Below are 23,294 nucleotides of genomic sequence, written 5' to 3'. Positions count from 1 at the left end.
CCTCCGCTTCTTGTGTGCTCTAGAACCTGGATTCCAGACCAAGCCTGAAAGTCTTCACTAATTTTATAGCCTTGCAGCTCAAGCCAGCTGCCTTGGGTGTTTTCTGGCAGTGTAGACAGGCCCTAACGGACAAGCTGCATTTTGCTTGCAGCGTAATCACTTCAAAATCAGACCTGCTTGTGGTATTGGCTTTGGGATTAGGACGCTCTAGAATGCTGTAAAACCCTGAATGTTTCCCTGGCATTCCTATGCAGATTGCTGGGCAGCTTACTGCATGCAGGACAGTTACACACAGTTGGCCTTCCAGATCTTGTGTACTCATGGCTATCTTCTTGTGCCCAGCTGGCATGTCACACTTCAGGGAGGAGAGAAAACGGCTGCCAAAAGCCCACAGCCTAAGGATATAAAGGTCGTGCTTTTTAACTACCCAGCTGTTTCCACAGTTGGTGGCCTCCTGAGCGTCCCCTTGTGGCCTCAGGGCAGGCCTGCAAGTGAGCCCTCGCCTCAGTTCCCCCTGCAAGGGGCTTCTTACACTCCACGCAGGCTTTCATCAGTCCATGACCACAGCTCTCCTGAGGGTCTGACTTTATTCACAGGAAGTGCACAAATTAATACAAACGTCTTCCTGCTCAGCCATTTCGCACCATTGCGCTATCTCTCCCTGAGCATCCATCCCCCACCCACCCCTGCAGCTCCCTGCTGCCCTTTCTAGGGGAATCAGGTGGTTCCAGTGTAGGCTGGTCTCCTTAGCAACTGAGGCTGGCTTGCCCCAGGCCTGCCCAGCTCCATTCCAGCTATTCAGATTAAGCCAGTGCACTACGTGGTTCAGTTCCGTCTGTGTCTATTAGGCATTTGAATGGTTAATGAGTTAACCAGTAAGCATCACTCATACTGGGTGATGTTTGCTGGTTACAGTTAACCAGTGAGGGGCTGGAGCGCTGCCCCCCCCCCCACCAGCCGCTTCCAGCCAGGCCAGAGTAGCCCCCCCCGGAGCAGCATACTGTGGGTGGAGGCACTCTACACCCCCTTCCCCCCCCCGCTGCCGCCAGCTAACCGTAACTGATGTTAACCATTCACATTCCCAGTTTGATCCCTACAGTTGTTGCCGTGTGGAAGACAGTGTACTCCTCACTGAAACACGGGCTCACTTCCCCATTGACAGGGAACTGGTCTCACTGATGATGGGGATTTAAAAAAGCAAAATATCTTCCCACTGTTTTTATATCACCACTGCCAACTTTCAGTTTCATTGTGAATCCTGTGGTATTTGCTGGTTTTCAGAAAGCCCCAGCTCCTGGAATCACAGAACAGAATGAGACCTTCCGCTTTCATTGAGGGAAAGAAGGAAAGCTGAAAAATGTGACCTCAGGGCACTTGAAAGATTAAAAAACCAGAATTAAGAAACCAAACATTTATGAAAAGTCTTGCAATGTCTGGGGGCTGGCTCCTGGTTTCTGAATGTTTGGGGTTGGTGTCTGAACAATTCACAGTAACTCTCCTCCCAACTCTCTCTCGCACCCACATGCACATGCACACACGTTAAATAAAGTTTTGTAACATGGTAAGTGCATACAAAAATATATTTTCAAGTGCAAATTCCATCTATCCCCACAGATTATAATCTGCAGCAAAATACACACAAACTAGCCATGTTTTTCCCATAGCTGCCCAACCACTAGGCTACTTTTTGTTCCTCGTACAAGGCTACAGTGGCTTTGACAGATGGACAGCAGGTGGGAATGTGGCCGAGGGTGTTTACATTTACTCTGAACAGCTGAGGAACTTTAATGTATTCATTAATTTAATGTATTTATTTATGTATTAAATAAATTCATTTATTAATTAATTTAATGTCTTCATTCACAGGATAGCCATTATGAACGAATAAACCCTAGTACCACAGAGGACTCATTTTAGCTTTGGAAGGGATGTTGGTACTTGACAGGTGTCAACACACGTTTATCTTCCCCAAACCTTGCAGCTCCATAATCAGCAACACTGGACTGCCGAGATCAGCTGCCCTTTTCTGTCACTCAGAAGCTTCATTAACAGGGATTTTAGTTAGAGAAGGCATGGGAGGGCTCAGATCACAAAGCCCGGCAGAGGAGAAAGCTGCCCCTGTAAGGCATTTTGCTGATTATGAAGACTGCGTTCTTTATACAGCCAACTCCTACCACAGCACCCAGGGACCCTTTCAGACTTGAAATTTAAATGGCAGCAACAGATCGAGACTATGCTGTAAATACCCAGAAGCCACTGGCAAGTCCCATGACATCATTCACGTGACCAAAGAGCCCTTCCCATTGCCTGGATGCCTCAGCTCTGTGGCGCAGGATGCTAGAAATAGTTCCAGGCTGTGATGCCTCACACTGCACAGAAAGCGGTGAGTGAGTCACACCTAGAAGTTCTGCTCTTTCAGAGAGCCTCTCTGCTGGTACAGACTGGCACATGCACTCACAGAGAGCAAAATAGGCACAAGAAACTCCATCCAATGGTGATCACCATCATGCAGGAACGTGGGGATTATATGTGCTTAGCAGGATCGTGACAATGTCCTAGGGAACATGACAATAAGCACCTTATATAAGCTACACGATCTCTCCCTTCCCCCACCCTCAGCTCTCCTACTCTTCTAGCGTTGGCCTGCACACAACTCTGCATTTCAACTTGATCTACCACATTCTCTTTCATTCTATTCCTAGCACCCTCCCAAAGCTGTGCCAATGCATCTCAACCACAACCCATAGCACACACAGCGTCACCAATGCACCTTGATAATTGGCCTTTTGCTTCCCTCACCCTGATGCTGTTCCAGCCATCACACATCTGTGTCCGAAAGCTTTGGCTAAACACCTCAATCCTGGCCTGATGGTGTCAAATTCCACATTGCCCTTCTCCCACAAAGAAGACATTAGAAGTGGCTACGCAGCGGATGGCCTAGCAGCTTTCTGTCTGAGCTCTGCTTTCCTGGCAAGAATAGGCTGCATTGGGAGCTGGTCTCCAAAGAGGATCGTGTCTTCCTGAACACTATGGGCTTGATTTTCAGGGGTATGGAGCCACCTCAGATTTCACCAGCTAGGAAGGGAGAGCTCTGCTTTGCCCTTCTGAAACTCTTGCCCTGTTTCTCCAGGACAAGCGCTCGTTTGTTTGCAACAGGGTCAGTGTTCGCAGCGGTTCTCAAACGTCCCTGCACTGCAGCCCTCCTCTGACAACAAAAATTACTGCATAGCCCCAGGAGGAGGTACTAAAATCTGAGCCCACCCGAGCCATGCCACCCCCAGTGGGGAGTCAAAGCCCAAGCCCTGCTGTCCAGAGCAAAGTGGGGTCCAAAGCCAAAGCCCTCTGCCCCACGTGGGGGGCGTGGGTGAGAGGGGCCTGTAATCAGAGCCCTGCCACTCAGGGCTCAAGACCTTGGGCTTCCGTCCTAGGTGTTGGGGCTCAGGCTCCAGCTTCAGTCCCAGGCTTTGGCCCCAGGTCTCAGCAAGTCTACCACAAGCTCATTAAAACAGGGACACGACCCATTTGGGGTCCCTACCCACAGTTTGAGAGCCGCTATGCTAAAGAATGAGGCACCTTCTCCATGGGTCCCAGTGCAAGGTACAGAGAGCTAAGTTGCTAAGACAGCCTCTGGCCTATACCTCTCCTGGCGTGGCACCCCAAGCTCAGCATTGGACAGCTCCACTATCCGCTCCCCACATCTTCCAATGCAAGAGCTCTTCATTCACTTTTCCTGGCTTCTTAGCTCCTATCCTCCGGGCAACCCACACTAACCAGGACGCCACTCAGCTGGCTGATCAAACCACATCAGGCTCTGTGCACTGGCTGTCTCATGGATCCCCACACAGGTGGGGCTCAGGTTAAAATCAAAAGGCTTCCCTCCACTCCCTTAACTGGGTTTTTTCCCCCATCTTGTGCATCATCACAAGCAGCAAAGGCCATGTGGAGCATATCCATGTGCTCAGAACTTAGTAAACAATGCTCTGAAGGATGCACCAGCTGGAAGAGACTCTGGAGTTCACAATCTCAGCAGGGTTGGCTACTAGGGTTGCCGGGTGTCCAGTATTGACACAGACAGTCCGGTATTTTCGCCTCCTGTCCAGTAAAAAAAATAGAAAATACTGGACACCTAAAATATCCGGTATTTTCTGATTTTTTTTCCCGGCCAGGAGGTGAAAATACCGAGTGCTTACCTGGTTCTGCAAGGGGGCTGTTTGGCCCAGAGCAGGAAGACACGATGGCAGATGGCCACCCGCAGCCTCAAAAGCATTTCTTAAAGGGGCTATGCTGGGTTTTTATTTTTTTACTTAATAATTTTTTGCTGAACAACTTTGGTCTCCCCCCTTTTTTTCCCTTAACACAATTTTTTTCCCCGGTGGGGGTTTTTTCGGTGGGGGAGGGAGGGAGGGAAGGGTGTTTGGTATTTTTGGTTAAACCATCTGGCAACCCTATTGACTACCCAGGGCAGTTAGCAGATATCACTCTGAATACATGCAGCCAGACATCCCTGCCCCCATCTCAGCTGCCCCTGCCGAACAACACAGCTCAAAATACGTAGCATGGGGTGAAGGGAGAGGTGATTTTAAGACACTACTGCATCCCTTGAGTTTAGTCACAGTTTCTCTAGGTTACAGTGGGCTGAAGAGCTATCTATGGGCCCTGCTTCTGACATTCTCTAGTGTTGAGATCCCAGAATCAAGTCACAGAGCAGGCCTGTTCAGATCAAGAGACTAATTCCCAAAGAAAACATATTTAAATGATTTTTACCTTTAAGCCCCAAGTCGTTGCCTTAGGACCCAGCTATCAGAACAACCTTCCCGTCTGCAAGAGCCCAGAGGGAAGAGTTCTGCCCATTGGGGCAGCAGCCTGGAACACTGAATGTCAGTCCAGTCTGGCAGTACCTTCCACAGCTCTACTCTCCAGCTGATGAGCCTCCGCCCTGCAGGGAGCAGAGGCTGTGGCACGGGGCCTGCAGGGAAGGCTGGCTGTCATGTCAGGAGAAGAGTGACAGCAAACAGGCTGCTTTCCTAGCTCTGGAGAGGAGTCTCATTCAAGCACCCACCATTGTGCTCAGTGCTCGTGCGAGGAAAGGCAGCTCCTGCCAGGACCAGAGGGTTTTCAGCTCCCACTGAAATGCTCTCCAGCGAACAAGTAGCCCCTTACACTAAAGACGTTCTTTGCTTCCTACGCAAAATCCATCTGGACCCAGGACTCCAAGTTACAGTCCTAGTCCTGCAATAACTGGGGTTTGTTGCTGCTTACCTCATCAGGGCATTGGGAAATTTTGTTAATGGCCAGTACTTGGGGATCTCTAGATGCAGCGTGCAAGATGAGCAATGAGCACGGCCACTGTAAGCGTGCCACCTGGTGGGAGTCAATCAAGTCTCATCCTTCCGGATGTAAGTGGACTACTAGAGGGGGTCCAGTGGCCCCAACCCCCGCTGCAAGGCTGCCTGGGGTGCACTACAGCAGAGTTCCTGCTGCATTCTGCTGATGATGCAGCAGCTCTCTGATGGGTGTGATGGCACAATAGCCAGCCGAGGAAGCTGTGGTCTAGGGAGATTTTGTCTTCCCTTTCCTCTGACAGCGTCTGCTCTCCTGCCAGCTGGCATCCAGACAGGACAGGGACTGTCATAAGAAGTCTTAAATTCAACCCTTAGCTAACTGCTTCTGGAAAGTCTCCCCCATCTCTGTTTGGTGAACGCCTCTGGATCCCTGGTTCTGCCCCCATGACTCCCACCCTGCCTCCTATTTTCTCATTTTTTGTTCTCTGAAATTAACTGATTTTGTGGCTCAGAATCTCCCCGCCTCGTCTGAGGGAATGGGCCTTTCGATGCACCAGCAGGCCTCTCCCAATGACTCGGGAATAGGCCACCAGCAAATTCAATTCAGGGTCAGTCTGGACCGGACAGTGCTGGACAAAGCTTCACTGGCTGTGAGCCAGAGACCATTTAGAGGCCTGTTTCTGGGACACATTCGAGGTCACGCACAGTCCCACTGACGCTCCCGGCTGTGTTATTCAGAAGGTAAGGGTGGAAAAGCTGACTGGCTTATGGTGTTTTGATGCTACACGACGCATAGGGGAGGCTGTGGAGCAGGGAGCCTGCTTTCCCCAGCATGTGTTGCCATGGACACTGCCCTGGGAGTCCTGCAGCCATGAAGGAGAGGAGCAACATCAACAGGCTGAAAATGCTGTTTCCTCAGGCTGGGTTCAAATGCCTTTTTAGTGACTTTCTTTCCAAGAGACATGTGCCACATGGGAAGGGATGGAGCAGCAGGGAGAAGGCAATCAGATTCCCAGAGTCACGTCTGTTGTCAGCACGGAAAACCCCACTTCTCCCTGGAGTTGGAAGCAAGAGAGAACCATCTGCTTCTGCCCAGAATGCCCAGTGTACACTTGGGGAATCTCCTCATCCTCTTAGGAACAGTTCCTGTTAAGGTGCGCACCTGCGCAGCCGCCCACAAAAAATTATTCCCCCCTACCACCTCCCCCGGAGAGCCGCACAGCCACTCTCGTGCAGCAGGTGGCTGCTCCAGTAGGCGGGGCTGGCTGCTCTGGCATGGTGAGGCAGCTGCTGGGACAGGGAGTCGTGACTGCCGTGGCTGAGTGGCAGGGAGACCTGCTCCAGTGGCCGGGGCTAACACGTGGCAGGGGGGCTGGAGCCAGTTCTGATGCCTGGGGCCAGAAACGGGATCTGCCACATAGTGGGGGGATGGGTGTCTGCTCCAGTGGTTCAGAATGGGACATGCCACATGGCCGGGGAGGTGGGGTCTGCTCTGGCAGCTCAGAACGGGTCATGCCAGATGGTGGAGAGAAGGGTTTCCGCTCCATCAGCTGGGAATGTGTGTGTGTTAATAACTTGGGTGCCACGGTGGCACACATCCAAACCAGTGCACATGACCTCAATGCTTGTGCACAGGCCCAAAACTCACTACATTCATGGTGGGGAAATCTGAGAGGGAACACTGCCCGCAGGGATGAGATACTTCCATGTTTCCCAACCATGCAAAGCCAGACAGGCAATGCCTACTTTGTACAGTGGGTTTTGGCCCCCAGATCTGCCCTGCAGAGGGTTGTTCACGCTGGTGTTGTCATATGGCACTGGGGCCTCCTGGCTGCAGTAGGAGGCAACTGCAATACCAGGACAAAGAGGTGCTCATGCGAGAGGGAGGGGGAGGACAGGTGGGGCAGTTTCCAGAACTGCAATAATTCTGCTTTTAAATAAAGAAACATCTCTAACGAGGCAGCCCCACATTCCCAACAGATGGACAGAGAAAGTAAAATCCCATCTCATATGCCATCAGAAAAGCTGGTAATTGGATAAGAGATTAGGAGCCCTGCAAAGTAATCCAAGTCCAGAGGACTATGCACCAACACTGAAAGGAACAGAAAGGGCAAGGGCTGAGCTCTGGGAGCTCTGGGAGCCAGGCTGAGTGGAGGTGGCTGACAGGACCCCTGACAGATTCAGCTCTCATAATTCAAGCCTCAGCTTTATACAAACCACTTGCAGGAAGGAAGTTGCTGCTGTGCACTTCAGTTCTCAGCTCAGAGGAGAACACTTGTACCTCTTGCTCTTACATTATCCAGTGCCAACAGCCTCACCTCCAGACACACCTCTACTGCAACATCAATGAGCACTTGGCCCAAAGCTGAGGTGAAGAAGCAGTAGCGGGCTTTCATCCCAAAATATGATAAAGCTTCTGGGGGACAGAACTTTGTGGGTTTGTTTGAAGGGTTTGCCCAGTTCAGATTCTGCCCACTTAACAAGGTGGGACTCAGCTGGCTTCTGCTGAGTTGCATCCACTTACACTTGGGCTGAATTCATCTCCATGTGTCTAGGAGATTCTCCCAAGAGGGCCCCTTCCACCAGATTTCTGGGTCCCTGCCGCGGCTGCTATCAGCACCACACAGTGGTCTGGACAATCCAAGAAGTTCCAGAACCTGCCTCCCAGACACCCTTAACAGAATTCCCTCCCAGCATGTTCCTGTCTTCTATTAACTCAGAGAGTGGAGCTTCTAAGGCTGACTCCACCCACAGGACTCCCACATGCTGCTTCTGCTTCTGCTGTGCCACTGGCTGAGTTGCATTTCTGTCAAACAGCTTCTCTAAAAGGAGTCAACCATCTATCTTGGGAACGATGCATTCACTGCCCCTGCTAGAAACTCCACTGCCTTGGCACACCACAACCTAAGGAGCTGCTCAGCTGGAGGGGAAGTGTGCAAGTTCAGACCTCCAAGGCTTGTCTAAAGAGGCCTCCCATTAACAGCTGTAGGCAGAACTAGCGAGTTGGTTCTCCAACACCTAGAAGGGCTGGGAGTAGGCAAAGGCCAATCACAGTCCAGCAGTGCAGATAAAGACTGGCTGCTTCTACACAGGCAGTTCTGGGGGACTAGAGTTCTTTTAGGGACTTTAATATCCAAGTGGCTAATCTGAGTTCAGATTTACTTAGTTTACAGTTCTCTCGGAGTGGGGATCCAGCCACACAGAGAGCCGGTCTGGCCAGAGTGTTAGGCCACAGAAGCATGTGGCCATTGCAAAACTAGGACAAGGCTGTCAGAGAGGAAGAGTCCCAGCAATGTCACACCCTGACATGGAGGGGAGGGGGAAGTGTGTCTGGAGGTGAAGCACATTAGCCCCCTCCATGCCAAATGCATCATCTTTGACAGTCGACACTGGAAGAATTACCCTTTGGTCCCTGTAGCCTAGACCATTCATGCTACTCCTGAATTCTCAGCAGGGAAAGGCTCAAGTCACACGGTGACTCGATGTCCTGATTTTATCGGGACAATCCCAATATTCAAGGCTTTGACCTGAACAGGACCCTATAACTTCCCTCCCCCTGTCCTGATTTTTCACATTTGCTATCTGCTTTGGTATCCAGTCATAGAAGAAAGAGCCATTACACAGGGAGAAATACTGGGAGGCACCAATAGAAAAGCACCTCATTTTGCCTCTTAATCCCAGAATCTCATTTCTGATTAGCCGCAGCGATGCTCCAAGAACCATCTCCATCATCCCCCTGGTCTTCCAAAAAAAAAAAAAAAAGAGAGACATTGTGGCAAATGTACTGACCTAGTAGCAGCGTTATTTGCTTTGAGACAATCTCCAAGAAACCTCTCCAGCCCTGCAGCACTAACAAAGAAGCAGAGAAGGCTGCTCCATCAGCCACTGGCTAGTTTGCTGCAAGAGGCTATTAGTTCTGTTTGTTGGACACATAACCATGGAGATCTGCAGCTTGACCATCTCCGGCCTGATTATTTTGTCTCCCAAGCTGCACTTTGCCTGGTTGTCTTTGCACCAGGCTAACAGAAAACAGACCTGCAATCTCTTGAATTGGATGATGGATTGTCCAATAGGAAAATGAAAAACGAAGCAGCTTGCTTCCGCTATTGTACTGGAATGTTCAAAGGAAAAAAACACCTATGGGTAAGGACGCTCCTAAAATCCCCCCAGATTTCTGTTCTACAATTCCTGCTGCAAACTCACCTCTGGGTTCACATCTCACAGCCAAGCCAAGCAAAACCTTTAGGGAGCCATTTCATGCTTTGCCTGACTGTTCTTTTAACTGGCTCATGCTAGCACACGTTTTCCAAAAGTTAAAATTATCACTACACCTGGCAAAAGCCAGGTATTAATAAACTGAGTAAAGAACCTTGTCAAAGACCAGATGCCAAAAATTGAACCAGCAAAGGAGGCTGGAGGCAGATCTCCCATATGGTCTCATAATACAATTTTAAAAGGATTTAAAATCTTCACTAGACATGCTCCCTGTACCTCTGCTCCCACCCCCACATGTACCATTTATAAATAGGAAGCAGGCTGTCTCCCAAAGCTCTGGCTCTCATTTGCATACATTGACCACAACAATAAAATATTCAAACCTCACATAACAAGGCCTTTGTTCAATCCATTTATACACAAATAAAAGGCACTAAGCTCTCCCCACATCCATTGGTCTTATTTGTTTTCTAAAATGAGACAAGCAGATGACATCTCTGTCCTCTCCTTTCCTAAATCGTTTTCACCATCCTGGGGGTTAATTTTGTTGACAAAAGGATTAATTTCTTGGCCCTGATACTCATTGGTCTTTGCACAAGGTACCATAAGAACAATACATCGGGATATCAAAAAAAGGGTTTGTAATTCAGTTTTAATGGGGTTGCCAGGGCTGGCGTTAGACTTGCTGGGGCTGAGGACGAAGCCCAGGCCACACGCCCAAGGCCAAAATCATAGAACTTCATCCCTGAGTCATAGGGTTCAGGTTACAAGTCCCCTGACCTTGGGCTTTGCCCTCCTCCTGACCCAGGGTGATGGAGCCTGGGCTAGTGTTGCCTGTAAGCTGTGCTCTTGAGCAGACACCCATGCCACCCAGCTGATTAAAAGAGTGCCCACAAGTTGGTAGCATGGGTTTCTACTGGTGGTGCACATCTGCACATGCCTTGATGCACATAATAAAATTTATTCCACACATGGATAGAAAAAATTAGAGAGAGTGTTGGCTTGGGCAGCTCAGGCTTTGGTTCTGCCTTCCGAGATCTTGCAGTAATTTTTGTTGCCAGAAGGCAGCTGTGGTGCAGGGAAAGTTGAGAACCGCTGCCATAGAAGAACTCAAATGGGAAGTTCTCAGGCCAGAACTATGCTGCAATGTGGCAACAACCCAAAATGCAGATGGAGCTGGGCTGTCAATTTCTCAGAGTCCATTTCTTTTCTATACTCTGTCCTTGGAGGCTTACCGCAGAACGATATGATGTGGCTGCTGTCCTCGTGCACAAACTTCCTCGTCACAGCTTCCTCCATAATCTGCTTCACCTGTCGAATAGAGGAGAATTAGGAACAACCCTTTACAATACAAACAATATAACTGCAGTGGAACCAGAGAATTGCAGATGGAGCAGGTATGACATGTTCCATCTGAGTAGGGGGTAGCAGTGAACATCTGCATAACATCTGCAAGAGCCAAAGTCACAGGGCTCAGAGAGCACAATGCTATTTAAATGCTTGGAACATGCTTGATCATCATCCCTTCCAGTAAGGAACTCTCTCACCTCCTGCTGTCCTTCCCTGATGACCACTAGCAGGCCTTGTGGCTACTATTGGTTGCAGGGTCCCATGGGAAGCCACTATCCACTGACCTGATGAATGAGACTATAAAAATGAAGCAAATGATTTAGCTTCATTTATATTTTTGGAGCGGCCTTAGACTGGAAAAAGGAAACAGAAAATTAAATCCAGGGATTGAATGGTATTTCATTAAAAAGTATCAATCAGGGTTCTCAAATCCAGCTTTCGCTCACTTATGATATTTTTATGCACTTCTGCTTTATGGGCATCTGACAAATGTCATGCCACACAGTTGGCCTGAACAACCTAGAATTACCCATCAAACCAGATGACACTGAATCCACTCTCATCTTATGAAACAGGAACTGTTATTTGCATAGCAGTGTAATTAGTGCTGAACTCTGCGTGACTGAATCTCTATTGCCTGTGACTTATTGTTGGCATTCTGTTCAGTTCACTTCATTAAAGGGAACCTGTCAAGTATGTTGGACATTTAGGGCATGACAGGTAAAAAAGGAACCCACATAATTACGAGCAGCTTTTGAAAGTACAAAATGGGAGGTCAGATGTAAGAATCAGACCTAAAATGTGGCCCCTGGCACAGTGCCACAGGGGCAGATGAGTGACCCTGGCAGGACAGAGCACAGGTTTGTCCTAATGGCTCCAGAGGCTTTAACTACTGATTTTGGCAGAACTAGGAAAGAAACGACCCATAAATTTAATCAAGGTCACTCTCCTTGAAGCTTTTTCAGCCACCTACTGCAGCACTAGCTTCCTCTAGAGCAATGTTTCTGAAAATGCTCTGTGTGATCACTTTGAGAAACACATTAACTGGCCGCCCCAGTTTGTTTATTTACTGGCCCCGCAGCCATGGAGACTGGAAGCTCCCATTGGCTCCGTTTCATCCTTTGCAGCCAAGGGGAGCCATGGGAAATGGCATGGCATCTAGAGAAAAAAAAAGAGGGAGACCAAAGTTGTTGAGCAAAAATAAATAAATAAATAAATAAAAACAGTATGGCCCCTTTAAGAAATGCTTTTTTGAGGATTTTTTTTTCTTTTTCTTGGCCCTAACAGGTTGCTGGCGGCCGTCCACCATCTTGTCTTCCTGCTCCAGGCCAGACACTCACTTTTTCCTTTTACCCTAGAGGTGAACAAACAGCCCTTGGAGCTAAATCACAACCTGCCTCTACAAACAGGGCCTCTGGCTGTACAATGGTGAACAGCCCAGTGCCCAAGTGCTGGTCTCAGAATGCAAAGTGGTTCTGTTCCCACTGATGCTCCTGATTCCGAGACCCTTCCCCTTTCTGTCTCAGTTTCCCTGTCTGTTAAATGATGAGAACACAGACTTGCTTCAGGGAGGAAATGTAAGGGTTAATATTTGTCATATGCTTTGAAACTCTTGCTTCAAATGAGAGCAGGAAACACAACATGTTATAAATGAAAAAGAAGCAACCCTGGATGAAGGAGCACTGACAGCTACACATAGCTGATCTCATACTGTTGGTCTTGGCATTCCCTTGTCCTGCTGGTGGTTGGCCCTCCTGGTACATCATTTCCTTGCTGTGGTCATATAACATTATACCACACTGTCACTTGGTAAAGGTCAAACCCTGCCAGCTGATACAGCTAACCAGAGGAACGGCTATGACTGTTTTCCCCTGCACTGTGGTCCCCACTGAAATATGCCTGGTGCACATCCCAAAGCTTCTCCCAGGGAACTCTTGGAACATCTGTCCTTGCCAAGCACAGGGCTGCTCACATCTCTCTCTCGCAACTCAAGGCAGCTCTAGGTTACGTCCCCAGCTAGTATCAGTTGCCACTGCAGTCAGTGAAGATTCAATTGGGTAGCAGGCCCTTAGTTGGAAATCATTTTCTTTTTAACAACTTGCAAGCCACAGAATTTCCCTTTCCAGTTTCTCAAAAGCATCTTGCTGTTCACCCTTCAGGGTTCTGACACACAGGAGAATTCACTTTGTGGTGCTTCTTGTGTGAATGAAATGCTCCACTTATAAGGATGCTTATCTCTGTGATGGTCTCTTAAGAAGGTCTTTTTTATTATTTTTATTTAAGATTTGACCAAGCAGAGCCTACATATTCTAGACACTTAATGATTACCATTTGGAAAATTAAACTCCTTCAGAAGAATTACCCAGGGTCAACTGGGCATAATTGTCAGCATGACAGATGGAGTTCTTTACTGAATACAGATATAAAATCTGTAAAGCCAAATCCACCCTGGCCTTTTGAAGCAAAATGGGTCAGCTCTCAGTGCAGCTCTGTCTCCTACGTGCTTGGTGACTAACAGAGGCTGTTCTTGAACCCAGGAGGAAGCTGAATCTGAGAAGAATGATTTCAGCTGTCTCCCGGGTGGTTTAAATTGGCTGACACCAACGCAATTGCTCTCAGCAGAAAATGTAACACAAATGAGAAGACAGGCCCTCGACAGTTGCATCCAACAAGGTAGCTAGCATGGGCTTGTAGACCCTAGCTCATCAGAGGTACCTCCCATGAAGCTGCTCACTGAAGGAGAGGTCCAGCCCCTCGACTTGGCTCAGACTCTCTATATAGACCAGAAGGAGGCACAGGACGTTGTCATTGCAATGAGGTGAATCCCTGGATAGCTACTACATTAGATCCTGCCTCCCTGCCCTGCTCCTAGTCCCTGACTTGTCCAGCTTCCCTGCTTCTCTCCCGCGGCTCTAGCATCTGACTCTGACACTGACCCATGGCTGGACTCCTGACTCTGGCTCTGGTTCCCAGTTCCTGCTCCAATAGGACCCTTCAGCCTGAGGACTACTGCTCTGCTCAGCTACTTCCTAGGCCAAGACAAGAGCCAGCATCGGCTCGCCCACCATCACCACAGGAATGGTGGGCTGGTGGTTAAGACCCTGGTCCAGACACTTGGATTCAGTTCCCAGCTCCGAGGCAAGTGACAAGACAGGGCAGGACAGTGCCTCGGGGCTTCAGTTCTCCGTCTGTCAGAGTGAGACCATTGTTCCTTTCTTCCACCCTTTGTCCATCTTCTGTGTTTCCTGGACATATGTACAGCATCTAACACACATCTCAATATTAACAATGCTGCTGCTGCTCGACCTTCGGTCCCGGCTGGTCTGAGAGGATGAGGAAACCGTTAAACTGCCAAGGACCTGGTATGTGAAATTAGGCTTTATGGTGCACAGCGGAGACTCAAAGCTGCAAGACAACACCAAGGACAGGAAGAAGTTTGAGATGCAGGGAGATCTGGTTCTTTAACGTACAGCACCCACATGTTTCCATACTTCCATGACTCTGCCCATCTGATGTCAACCACGCACACAAACGGGCAGCAAGAGCCCCCGGGGTCTGCATGGGACAGGGATGAATTCAGATGTGAAGAGAGCCATGCACAGGGGGCTGAGGGACAGGCAGGGTGCCTCCTTTTTTCTGCCCAGAGGCTACGAGCTGCCTGGGGAATGCCATGGCTGCCTGCCAGATACTGGATTCTGCGCTGCTTCAAGAGCTGCCCCGTTTACAGTACGCTACGAAGCAGCCAATCCAGGCTTGGGCAAAACACCCTTCACGGGCTGGGTCAGGCCTGCCAAGCCACCGGATCAGGCCCGCAGATGCAGTAGGGGGCCTCAGGCAGACTCCCTGCTTGCCCCGCCCCTGCACGCCCTCAGAAAAGCGGCTGCCAGGGCTCTTTGCGCTCCACTCGCTGTGAGCAGGGGGAGTGGTGCCTCATGGCTGCTCCCACCCCCAGCACAATCCCATTGGCCGGTTTCTGACCAATGGAAGCTCCCTGTTTCAAGAACAGGCAGCACGTGAAGCACCCCTCCCTCCCTCCTCTCAGGCTCTGCCTAAGAACAAGCTGGGCTGCTGGCCAGGAGTCACATAGGTAAGTCTCTTGGCCAGAGCATTCCTCTAGCACCCCAGCCGCTCCCTTCCCCCAGTTCTCTGCCCTCTCTCCTGCCCTCCTACCCCACACATGCTAAACCCCCTACCCCACTCCTAAGCCCCCCTCCCAGACCCTGCACCCCAACCCCCTGCTCTAGGTCACAACTGCTTCCTTCACCCAAACTCCGTCCCAGATCTCACACTCCCTCCTGCACACCAGTTCCTTACCCCAAGCTCCCTTCTGTACCCAACCCAGACCCCGCACCTCCTCCATTAATATCACGGGAGAGTGTGACCCTCGATCACTTTCCAAAATCTTGGAGTGGCCCCCCATCAAAAATTATTGCCCTCCCCTGAGGTAATCTGAATGCAAATAACCAGCCAATCCAGAATTTAGCGGGTGATGCTTACCGGTTATGGTTAACCGGTGGGAACTGGAGCAGCCCCTGCACACCCCCATTTAATTGGTTAACCAGTTAAACATGTTAACTGGTTAACTAATTAAACGGGATTTTACATTTTTAGCTGTTAGGCAGGTATATACCTCATTCCCTGCACACTAATTCACTGCATTGGGAATACCTGTTGAACCATGTCTTAGAAAAACCGTTCCCAACCACCGGTCCACAGACCAGTGGCAGGCCGCAAACCCCGCCTGCGGCACCACGGCACTCTGCCAGGCCATACCCCCAACTGCTAATGATCCCTGCCTGCTGGAGAGCTCCATTCCCTATAAGATGTGCACCTGCGCATGCACTAAAAATTCTCCTCTCACAGTGAGTGGCACAGCGGGCTGCCCTGGAGTGCCACGGCTGGAGCTGGGCTGTGGTGAGGCTGTCCCTACTGGGGTATGGCCCCGGTACCAGCTCCACTGGCAGCCACACAGCCCAGCTGGTGGGCCTGCATGGCGGTCAGTTGCTCCTTGACCTTTCTGTTGCGGGCAGCATGTTCAGGACCAAAGGAGCAGAGCCTTCACAGCCATGAGAGTCCCAGCCTTTATTGATACTGAGAAAGATCAGGTGAGAGGCCCCGGGGAGCTGCGCTGGGTGTCTGCGATATCCGCTCCTCCTCCAGCAGGTCCCAGCTTCTCCCACAGAGTCTCCCCTGCCGGCTCAGGGAGATTCTGTGGGAGTCTGGCCGCTTCCCAGTGTCCAGGGGTGCCACAGCCAGCAGCACCGGTCGGAGTTGTGCAGGGGGAGCCTGCCAGGGGACTAGTACCACCCGGCTGTCGGGTGGGTGCTGTAAGCCCGAGACATGCATGGGCTGAGTGATCCAGCACCTCTAGGCCCCAACTATTAATGGCCTGGAGGGGAACTCTTGAGCCATCAGAAACGTGTGCCCGCCCCCTGTCGCTTGTGTGGCAGACACCGCCGATCCTGTGTGTTGGGGCCTGGGCTGTCACCCGGCCGCGGAAGAGCACTTTGCTGCATGGCAGGAGAGCCGCGCGGAGCCCAACATGGCAGCCTTAGAGCAGCCACGACCTGGGCAGGATCACTTAGCTGGTGGCTGGGAGGCAGTGTAGGGCTAGGTGAGGGGAGTGGGGCTAGTGCTGGGGGACTCTGTGGGTGGGGAGCTCTAAGAGGCGGGGAGCTGGCACTAGGGGGGTTTGGGGACTCTTGAGGTCAGTGACTGCCATTGGGGGGTGGTAGTGGAAGGGAGGGGAGTTCTAGGAGTTAGGGCTGGCACTGAGGGACTCTGGAGGCCGGGGCTTTTGGGAGACCGGTAACATTTTATTTGAATATTTGTATATTAATTATACAAATAATGAATAAGCAAATATGCAAAATTTACCAGTCTGCCAAAAGTTTATGAATAAGTTTGCTGGTCCATGGTATCAAAAAGGTCGGGAACCACTTTCTTAGAACACCATCCCACCACTATGCATGCATGGCAGCCATCTTGTATCTGCCTAGTGCCACAACCCAGCATCCCAAACCCCTACTGATACCTAAAGAATTCTACAAACTATAGACGTCATCCTTCCCTCCTAGTGCCAGTGGTACCCAGTGCACAACAATAATGCACCACAGTTTAGGACAGGAACCAAAAAACATTTGCCAGTTGATGCTGCTACAAGAAGTCAGAACTCACCTAGGACTCTGTCCAGGCCGGCTTGTTTCAAACAGAGAACACCATGACTCTTAATGACCACAATGGCTCAGCTTTCATTTAGGGATGTGAATGGGTAACTGGTTAACTGTTACCTGATAAGCATCACCCAATAAGGCTAACCGGTTCCCTAAGAGCAGCCCCCCACCACAGCCTGCTGTTGGTGGAGGGCTGCTCCAACCCCACCAGGCCCTCATGCAGGGCCACCAGCCAGCAGCCCATCACACACAGCTGGGAGCTTGTCCTGGCAGCCAGCTGGGGCTGGGAGTGAGAGCCTCACGAGCTGGAGTAGTTCTCCCCTCTCCAGGATCCCGCATTGATGGTTAACTGGTTAACATGTTAGATTAACCCAATATTTAATCAGTTACTTGATTAATCAGGATTTCACATCTCTAGTTTCATCCCAAGGTGGCCTGGTCTTTGCACTGAGTTGGAGCAAACAGTGCTCCCTAATGAATTACCAGCACCTCTTCCCCATAGTACACAGCTGAAATAAGAGGTTTCCTGTCCGAGTACCCAGCCCATACCTGCCTCACTTACAGAGTCTTAGAGGATCACAGAGCAGTGTGCTACAACTGCAGGCTGTAACAGAAATTGCACTTTATCCACAGAGCCTCATAAAGTTGGAATAAGAGCATCTATGGCATTCCGGGGCAGGCTAGGACAGATACCCCACAACTGGCCAATATTTATTGGAGAAAACACTACAAAATTTGCATTTCAGCATTTTTATGCTAATCCATATACAGATATAAGATCAAGAGCCTCTGGCAGATGAAAATGCCCACTATTGAGTTAAAGCAACACTCTCTTGAAGGTAATGAGATGTTTGCTGCCCTTTGATGAGAACAATACATTAAAAGAGCAATTAACAATGTAACTGTAGGTCCTAATCATTCCATGGTCCCTATTTATTACTTTTATAAGTTGATCAATATCCTTCAGGAGACCAATCTTTTCCCAATGCAGTCCGAGAGATCAATCAGTAAACAATATGCCCATCTGTCCATAATGCATCTGTCCATAATACACTTTGCACAGGGAGAAATGACTTTTCCAGCAACTGAGATCTCAAGAGGCCTATGGAAAAATGACCAAGTGAATTCCATTAACACTGTAAAAATAAAACGCTCTTAGTATCTGGCCCTCATTCCATACCAGTTTCTGCAATATATTTGTATGCCTTTATATCCTGTACACTTATTTGCTCAAGTGTGTGGAAATTAACATTAAACATCTGCATGTAGGCCAAGAGAGCAGAAATGGCTGTGGGCAAGCTATCTAGGTTTGCTGTAAGTTGCATCACAACCTCAGTGGAAGATCAGGAACACAAACAGGATTTGTGTTCCTGATCTTCCACTGAGGTTGTGATGCAACTTACAGCAAACCTAGATAGCTTGCCCACAGCCATTTCTACTCTCTTGGCCTTGGGGCCTGCAAACACATAAGCACCGGCTTAATTTTATTCACGAGACATCCTATTGACTTCAGTGAATCTGCTAATCTGCTTCAAATTAAACATGCATGTTTACAGAATCCGGGTATGGGTATGCTAAACCTATGCCACAGATCTGTTTCAGCCACAACACCCAATCTCGAAAAACCAGCCTATACACAGGGATTCAGGCGTATGTCTCCAGGTTTTTAGCCTCTAACCATAAAACCCAAACCAAGTTATCCCATTCATTTGTCTGCACGTCGCTCCTGAGCCCCACAATCCTATCTGCCATTGCTCTTCAGTTCAGACAACAGCTGGAGTACAGGGACCAGGAAAATGAATAAATTCCAAGTGTAATGAGTAAGTCAATATTTACCCATAATATTGCCTTTTCCCTTGGCTAGGTTTTTCCACCTGTCTTGTCACATACTACTGCAAACAATGTGCCTCCTATATTAAATTATATCTGCATTCACAATTTCCTATGCAATAAGGATAAAAAGGCTGTTTTACTGACTACATGCACATGTCTCTCCCAGAGGTTTGGCTCTGTAGGACAGTTTATGTCAAGGCTGTTTCGCACTCTGGTACTCAGAGTGCAGAAGGTCAGGACCCTCAAGAGACTTTAAAAGACCCTGCCATTAAAGGTTTCTGCTTAAAAAAGTCCCCAAGGTCACAGATACCCTGACTTTGGGTGGTATGCTGCCACTATCCAAATGCAAAAAAAACCCAAAAAAACTTAAAAGCAAGGAAGACACACCTGGGAATTTCTTTGGTTAAACCCCAAGCTTTTAAACACTTCTTCAGGATAGAGCTTGAAAACAAATGGTAATCTTTCAATAGCTGACCCTCCATCTCAGGCACAGGCACACAGAGTCCCCTGCCTTCTAGGACACTGGAATCAGATCCGAATCTTAAAATGATGATTTTATTAAAAAACAAAGAAGATGCATTTGGTAAAGATGGTTGCTAGGTTGCTAGACGTGATAGAGCAACTGAAAAAAGCAGATTAAAGCACAGAGAATTGCTTCCCTAGATTCAGGTTTAGTTACAGTGTACGGGGGGGGGGGGGGGGTTAGCATAGAAGAGTTTAACCAAATTAAAAAAAAAAAACCAAAGAACATAACCTCATTGTGTCTAACTAAATATTCTCTGTTCACTTACATATCCTCTACCCATGGTCACCAAGCAGTAGCTCAGGATCTACTGGTAGATCTTGGAGCCTGTGACAGATGATCCTGACAGGTCTGGCCAAGAGGCTGTCAAATGCTGGCACTTCAACCGCCCCTCCCCACACACTGCTGTGCATCTTTTGCCCTTTGTCTTAGAGCTTGTCCCCCACCAGGAGCCTCCCGCTTACTGTAAAAAACAGGGAAGGGAGCGGGGGGGGGGGGCGCTTATGTCCGGGTGCCCCCCTTCCACCTTGTATGCTATCTTCACAGAACGGAGGGGGGCACAACAGGGTTTGGGATGGAGGAAGTTTGCTGGCTGCTTTGGAGAGTGGTGAGATGCCAGGGCGGGAATGAGCTGCCCTTAGCCCCACCGCACCACCTCCCAGGAGCCACCTGAGGTAAGTAGGGTATGTCTACACTACAGCACTAATTCGAACTAACTTAATTAGAATTAGTTAATTTGAACTAAGCTAATTCAAACTAGTGCATCTAGACCTAAAAACTAGTTCGAATTAGCATTTTGCTAATTCGAACTAGCATGTCCACATTGAGTGGACCCTGAACCGAGGTTAAGGCTGGCCGGAAGCAGTGCCGGCAGGGCATCAGATTAAGACTTAGAGCGTGGAGCTGCTGTCTCAGGCTAGCCGAGGGCTGTGCTTAAAGGGACCCGACCCCCACCCCGGACAGACAGTTCTCAGGGGTTCCCCGCTCGCTCGTCTAACTCGATGAGGGATAGCAAAGCAGTTCTGACTTGGAGTGCCCTGAGTGCCCACACTCGGCACATCACAGCACTCGGCCATCAGCCCGGCTGCACTTGCCGCAGGCTGCCATCCGGGGGGAAGATCAATCGGGGGGCTGCAGGAGAGCTTCCACCCCCAGAAGCCCGCAGAGCCAACCCAGTCCTCCCCATCGGGGGCTCATACCCCATTCCTCTCTCACCTCCTTCCACTTACCCCTTCCTAGCCCCCCTTCCTGATGTACAAAATAAAGGACACGTGTGTTCAAAAATAGAAACTCTCTTTATTGAACAAAACTCGGGGAGACTTGGAAAAGGAGGTGGGAGAGGGGAAGAGAGAGGGTGAGAGAGGGGAGGGGGAAACCTGGGAGGAGGGAGCTGGAAGGGGGAAGCCAGGGGAAGGAGGAGGAGGGGAAGTATGAAACTATGGTACGCCATATCTTCGGTACTGTGTACAGATGTGATCTCCTCACCCCAGAAAAGAGATTTTGGCTTTGGAAAAGGTTCAGAAAAGGGCAACTAAAATGATCAGGGGTTGGGAACAGATACCATATGAAGAGAGGCTAAAGAGACTGGGACTTTTCAGCTTAGAAAAGAGGAGACTGAGGGGGGATATGATAGAGGTCTATAAAATCATGAGTGGTGTGGAGAGGGTGAATAAAGAAAAGTTCTTCATTAGTTCCCATAATAGAAGGACTAGAGGACACCAGATGAAATGAATGGGTAGCAGGCTTCAAACTAATAACAGAAAGTTCTTCTTCACAAAGCAAGTAGTCAACCTGTAGAACTCCTTGCTGCAGGAGGCTGTGAAGGCTAGAACTAGAACAGAGTTTAAAGAGAATTTAGATAAATTCATGGAGGTTGGGTCCATGGAGTGGTATTAACCAGGGGGTAGGAATGGTGTCCCTGGCCTCTGTTTGTGGAAGGCTGGAGATGGATGGCACGAGACAAATGGCTTGATCATTGTCTTCGGTCCATCCCCTCCAGGGTAGCTGATGTTGGCCGCTGTCGGCAGACAGGCTACTGGGCTAGATGGACCTTTGGTCTGACCCAGGACGGCCATTGTAAGCTCAGGGCTCAGGGTTGGGGGTCTCACTGGACCACCCTGATTTTCATGCAAACCTGCTCCTGGGTGACCAGGTTGGCAGCTCTCCTGCCCTAGACGGCCACTTTCCTGTGCCTAGTGCGGAGGTTGTGGATGAGATCCACGATCTCCGCACTAGGCCAGGTGGGCGCCTGCCTCTTGCGGACCTGGGCAGGCTCCCGGGAGCCACCAGCCTGGTCCCGGGAAGAGGTGGAGGGCTGGGTGGCAGCGGGTGGCTGGTTCGTGCCGTGCCAGGTGCAGGGTCTGCTGGCTGGGTGCTGGCAGGCTTGCACCTGGCACGGGCACTGTAGCCAGACCGTGCCCCTTTAAGGGCTCAGGAGCCAGGAGGGGGGCAGACGAGTTTCCCTGGTGGTGCCCAGAGTGGCCACCAGGGCAAGCTGGGGAGGGCTAGCCTCCCACTAGTTCGAATTAAGTGGCTACACAGCCCTTAATTCGAACTACTTAATTCGAACTAGGCGTTAGTCCTCGTGGAATGAGGTTTACCTAGTTCGATCTAAGCCTTCCGCTAGTTCAAATTAAGTTCGAACTAGCGGTTTGCCTGTGTAGCGCCTATCAAAGTTAATTCGAACTAACAGCTGTTAGTTCGAATTAACTTTGTAGTGTAGACATACCCGTAGTGTCCAGCTGGAGCCAGCTCCAAACTCCTGCACTAATCATGAACCCCCTCCTCACCCGAAGTCCCAGCTCTAACCCTGGGCCCCCTGGACCCAAACTCCCTTACAGAGCCTGTACCCTGAACCCCTTCCTGCACCCTAAGCCTCTGCCTCAGGCTCAGCTTGGAGCCCCTCTCACACTCCAGATCCTTTAGCCCAAGACCAGAGCCTGCACCCCAATTCTCTGCCTCTGCCTGATGAAAGGGAGGAAGGATGAGGGAGGGAAGGAGGACACAGTCAGCAGGGGCAGGATCTCAGAGAAGGGGCACAAAGGAGGCGGGGCCAAGGTATTTGGGTGTGAGGTAGATGCACTTAAATTCAAAAAGTGATCTTGTGCTTAAAAAGGCTGGAGACCACCACTCTATTCCAAGGTTGAGTCCTTCCTTCGGCGTGGATATTGCTGAAAAATCCATGCCTTTATTCCTGGTTCAGTCCATCTCTCTCTGCTTCATTTCAAATCTCTTACTTTCTTCCCATTGGCTCTCCTGGCTCCCTGCCAACACTGTCAGGGTACCCACTCTTCTGGCTTTAGCCCTTTGCAGGCAATTTAGTTACTGAATACGGGGATGTCTAGAAAACGGTAGTAGTCCTCCAATCCATAACAGTTTATAATAAACTAAACGTGGTTAGATGGAGAAGTATGACACAAGCCAAAATATGCACTGTTCACTTCAACTACAGCTCTAGCTTCCACCCCTCAGATGGTGTCCTTGGCCTCTGTTTGTCAGAGACTGGAGAGGGATGGCAGAAGACAAATCGCTTGATCATTGTCTTTGGTCCACTCTCTCTGGGGCACCTGGTGCTGGCCACTGTCAGCAGACAGGCTACTGGGATAGATTGACCTTTGGTCTGACCCAGTACGGCAGTTCTTATGTTCTTATGTTGACAGTTGCATTAAACCTGATACAGTAACAGCTCTGAATTTGTCTCCATCCTGTCCTCCAAGAGTTGTGGATCTGAATACCCTTCAGCCACGTCCACACTCACAGACTGGCATTTCTGGAAGACAGAGTTATTATTTTGAACAAGTCTGGCTACAAGAGTCTCTGCAGAGATCATAAGCTTTCGGCCGGGTCTGGCACATGCAGATCTGCTCAGCAGAAATCTTGGAAGGATGCTGATGCAGATACAGCTCTGATCTGGGGCTC

General features: G+C 49.7%; 1 protein-coding gene across 6 annotated transcripts in view; it reads right to left on the bottom strand.

Annotated features, from left to right (window-relative positions):
• The window catches only part of SGSM1 (small G protein signaling modulator 1), a 98,811-nt gene that overhangs the window by 59,118 nt on the left and 16,399 nt on the right, over positions 1-23,294 (bottom strand). For all 6 annotated transcript variants that reach the window (XM_075898859.2, XM_075898863.2, XM_075898860.2 and 3 more), the window contains exon 3: positions 10,733-10,808. In XM_075898859.2, the coding sequence (XP_075754974.2) occupies positions 10,733-10,808 (76 nt within the window). The remainder of the gene's footprint in view (positions 1-10,732; positions 10,809-23,294) is intronic.

The sequence above is a fragment of the Pelodiscus sinensis genome, chromosome Z (genome assembly GCF_052426305.1).
Source record: "Pelodiscus sinensis isolate ZL-2025 chromosome Z, ASM5242630v1, whole genome shotgun sequence".
In the NCBI taxonomy this organism is placed as follows: domain Eukaryota; kingdom Metazoa; phylum Chordata; order Testudines; family Trionychidae; genus Pelodiscus; species Pelodiscus sinensis.
The sequence above is the reverse complement of the archived record's forward strand: the minus strand, read 5'-3'. Positions and strand labels throughout refer to the sequence as shown.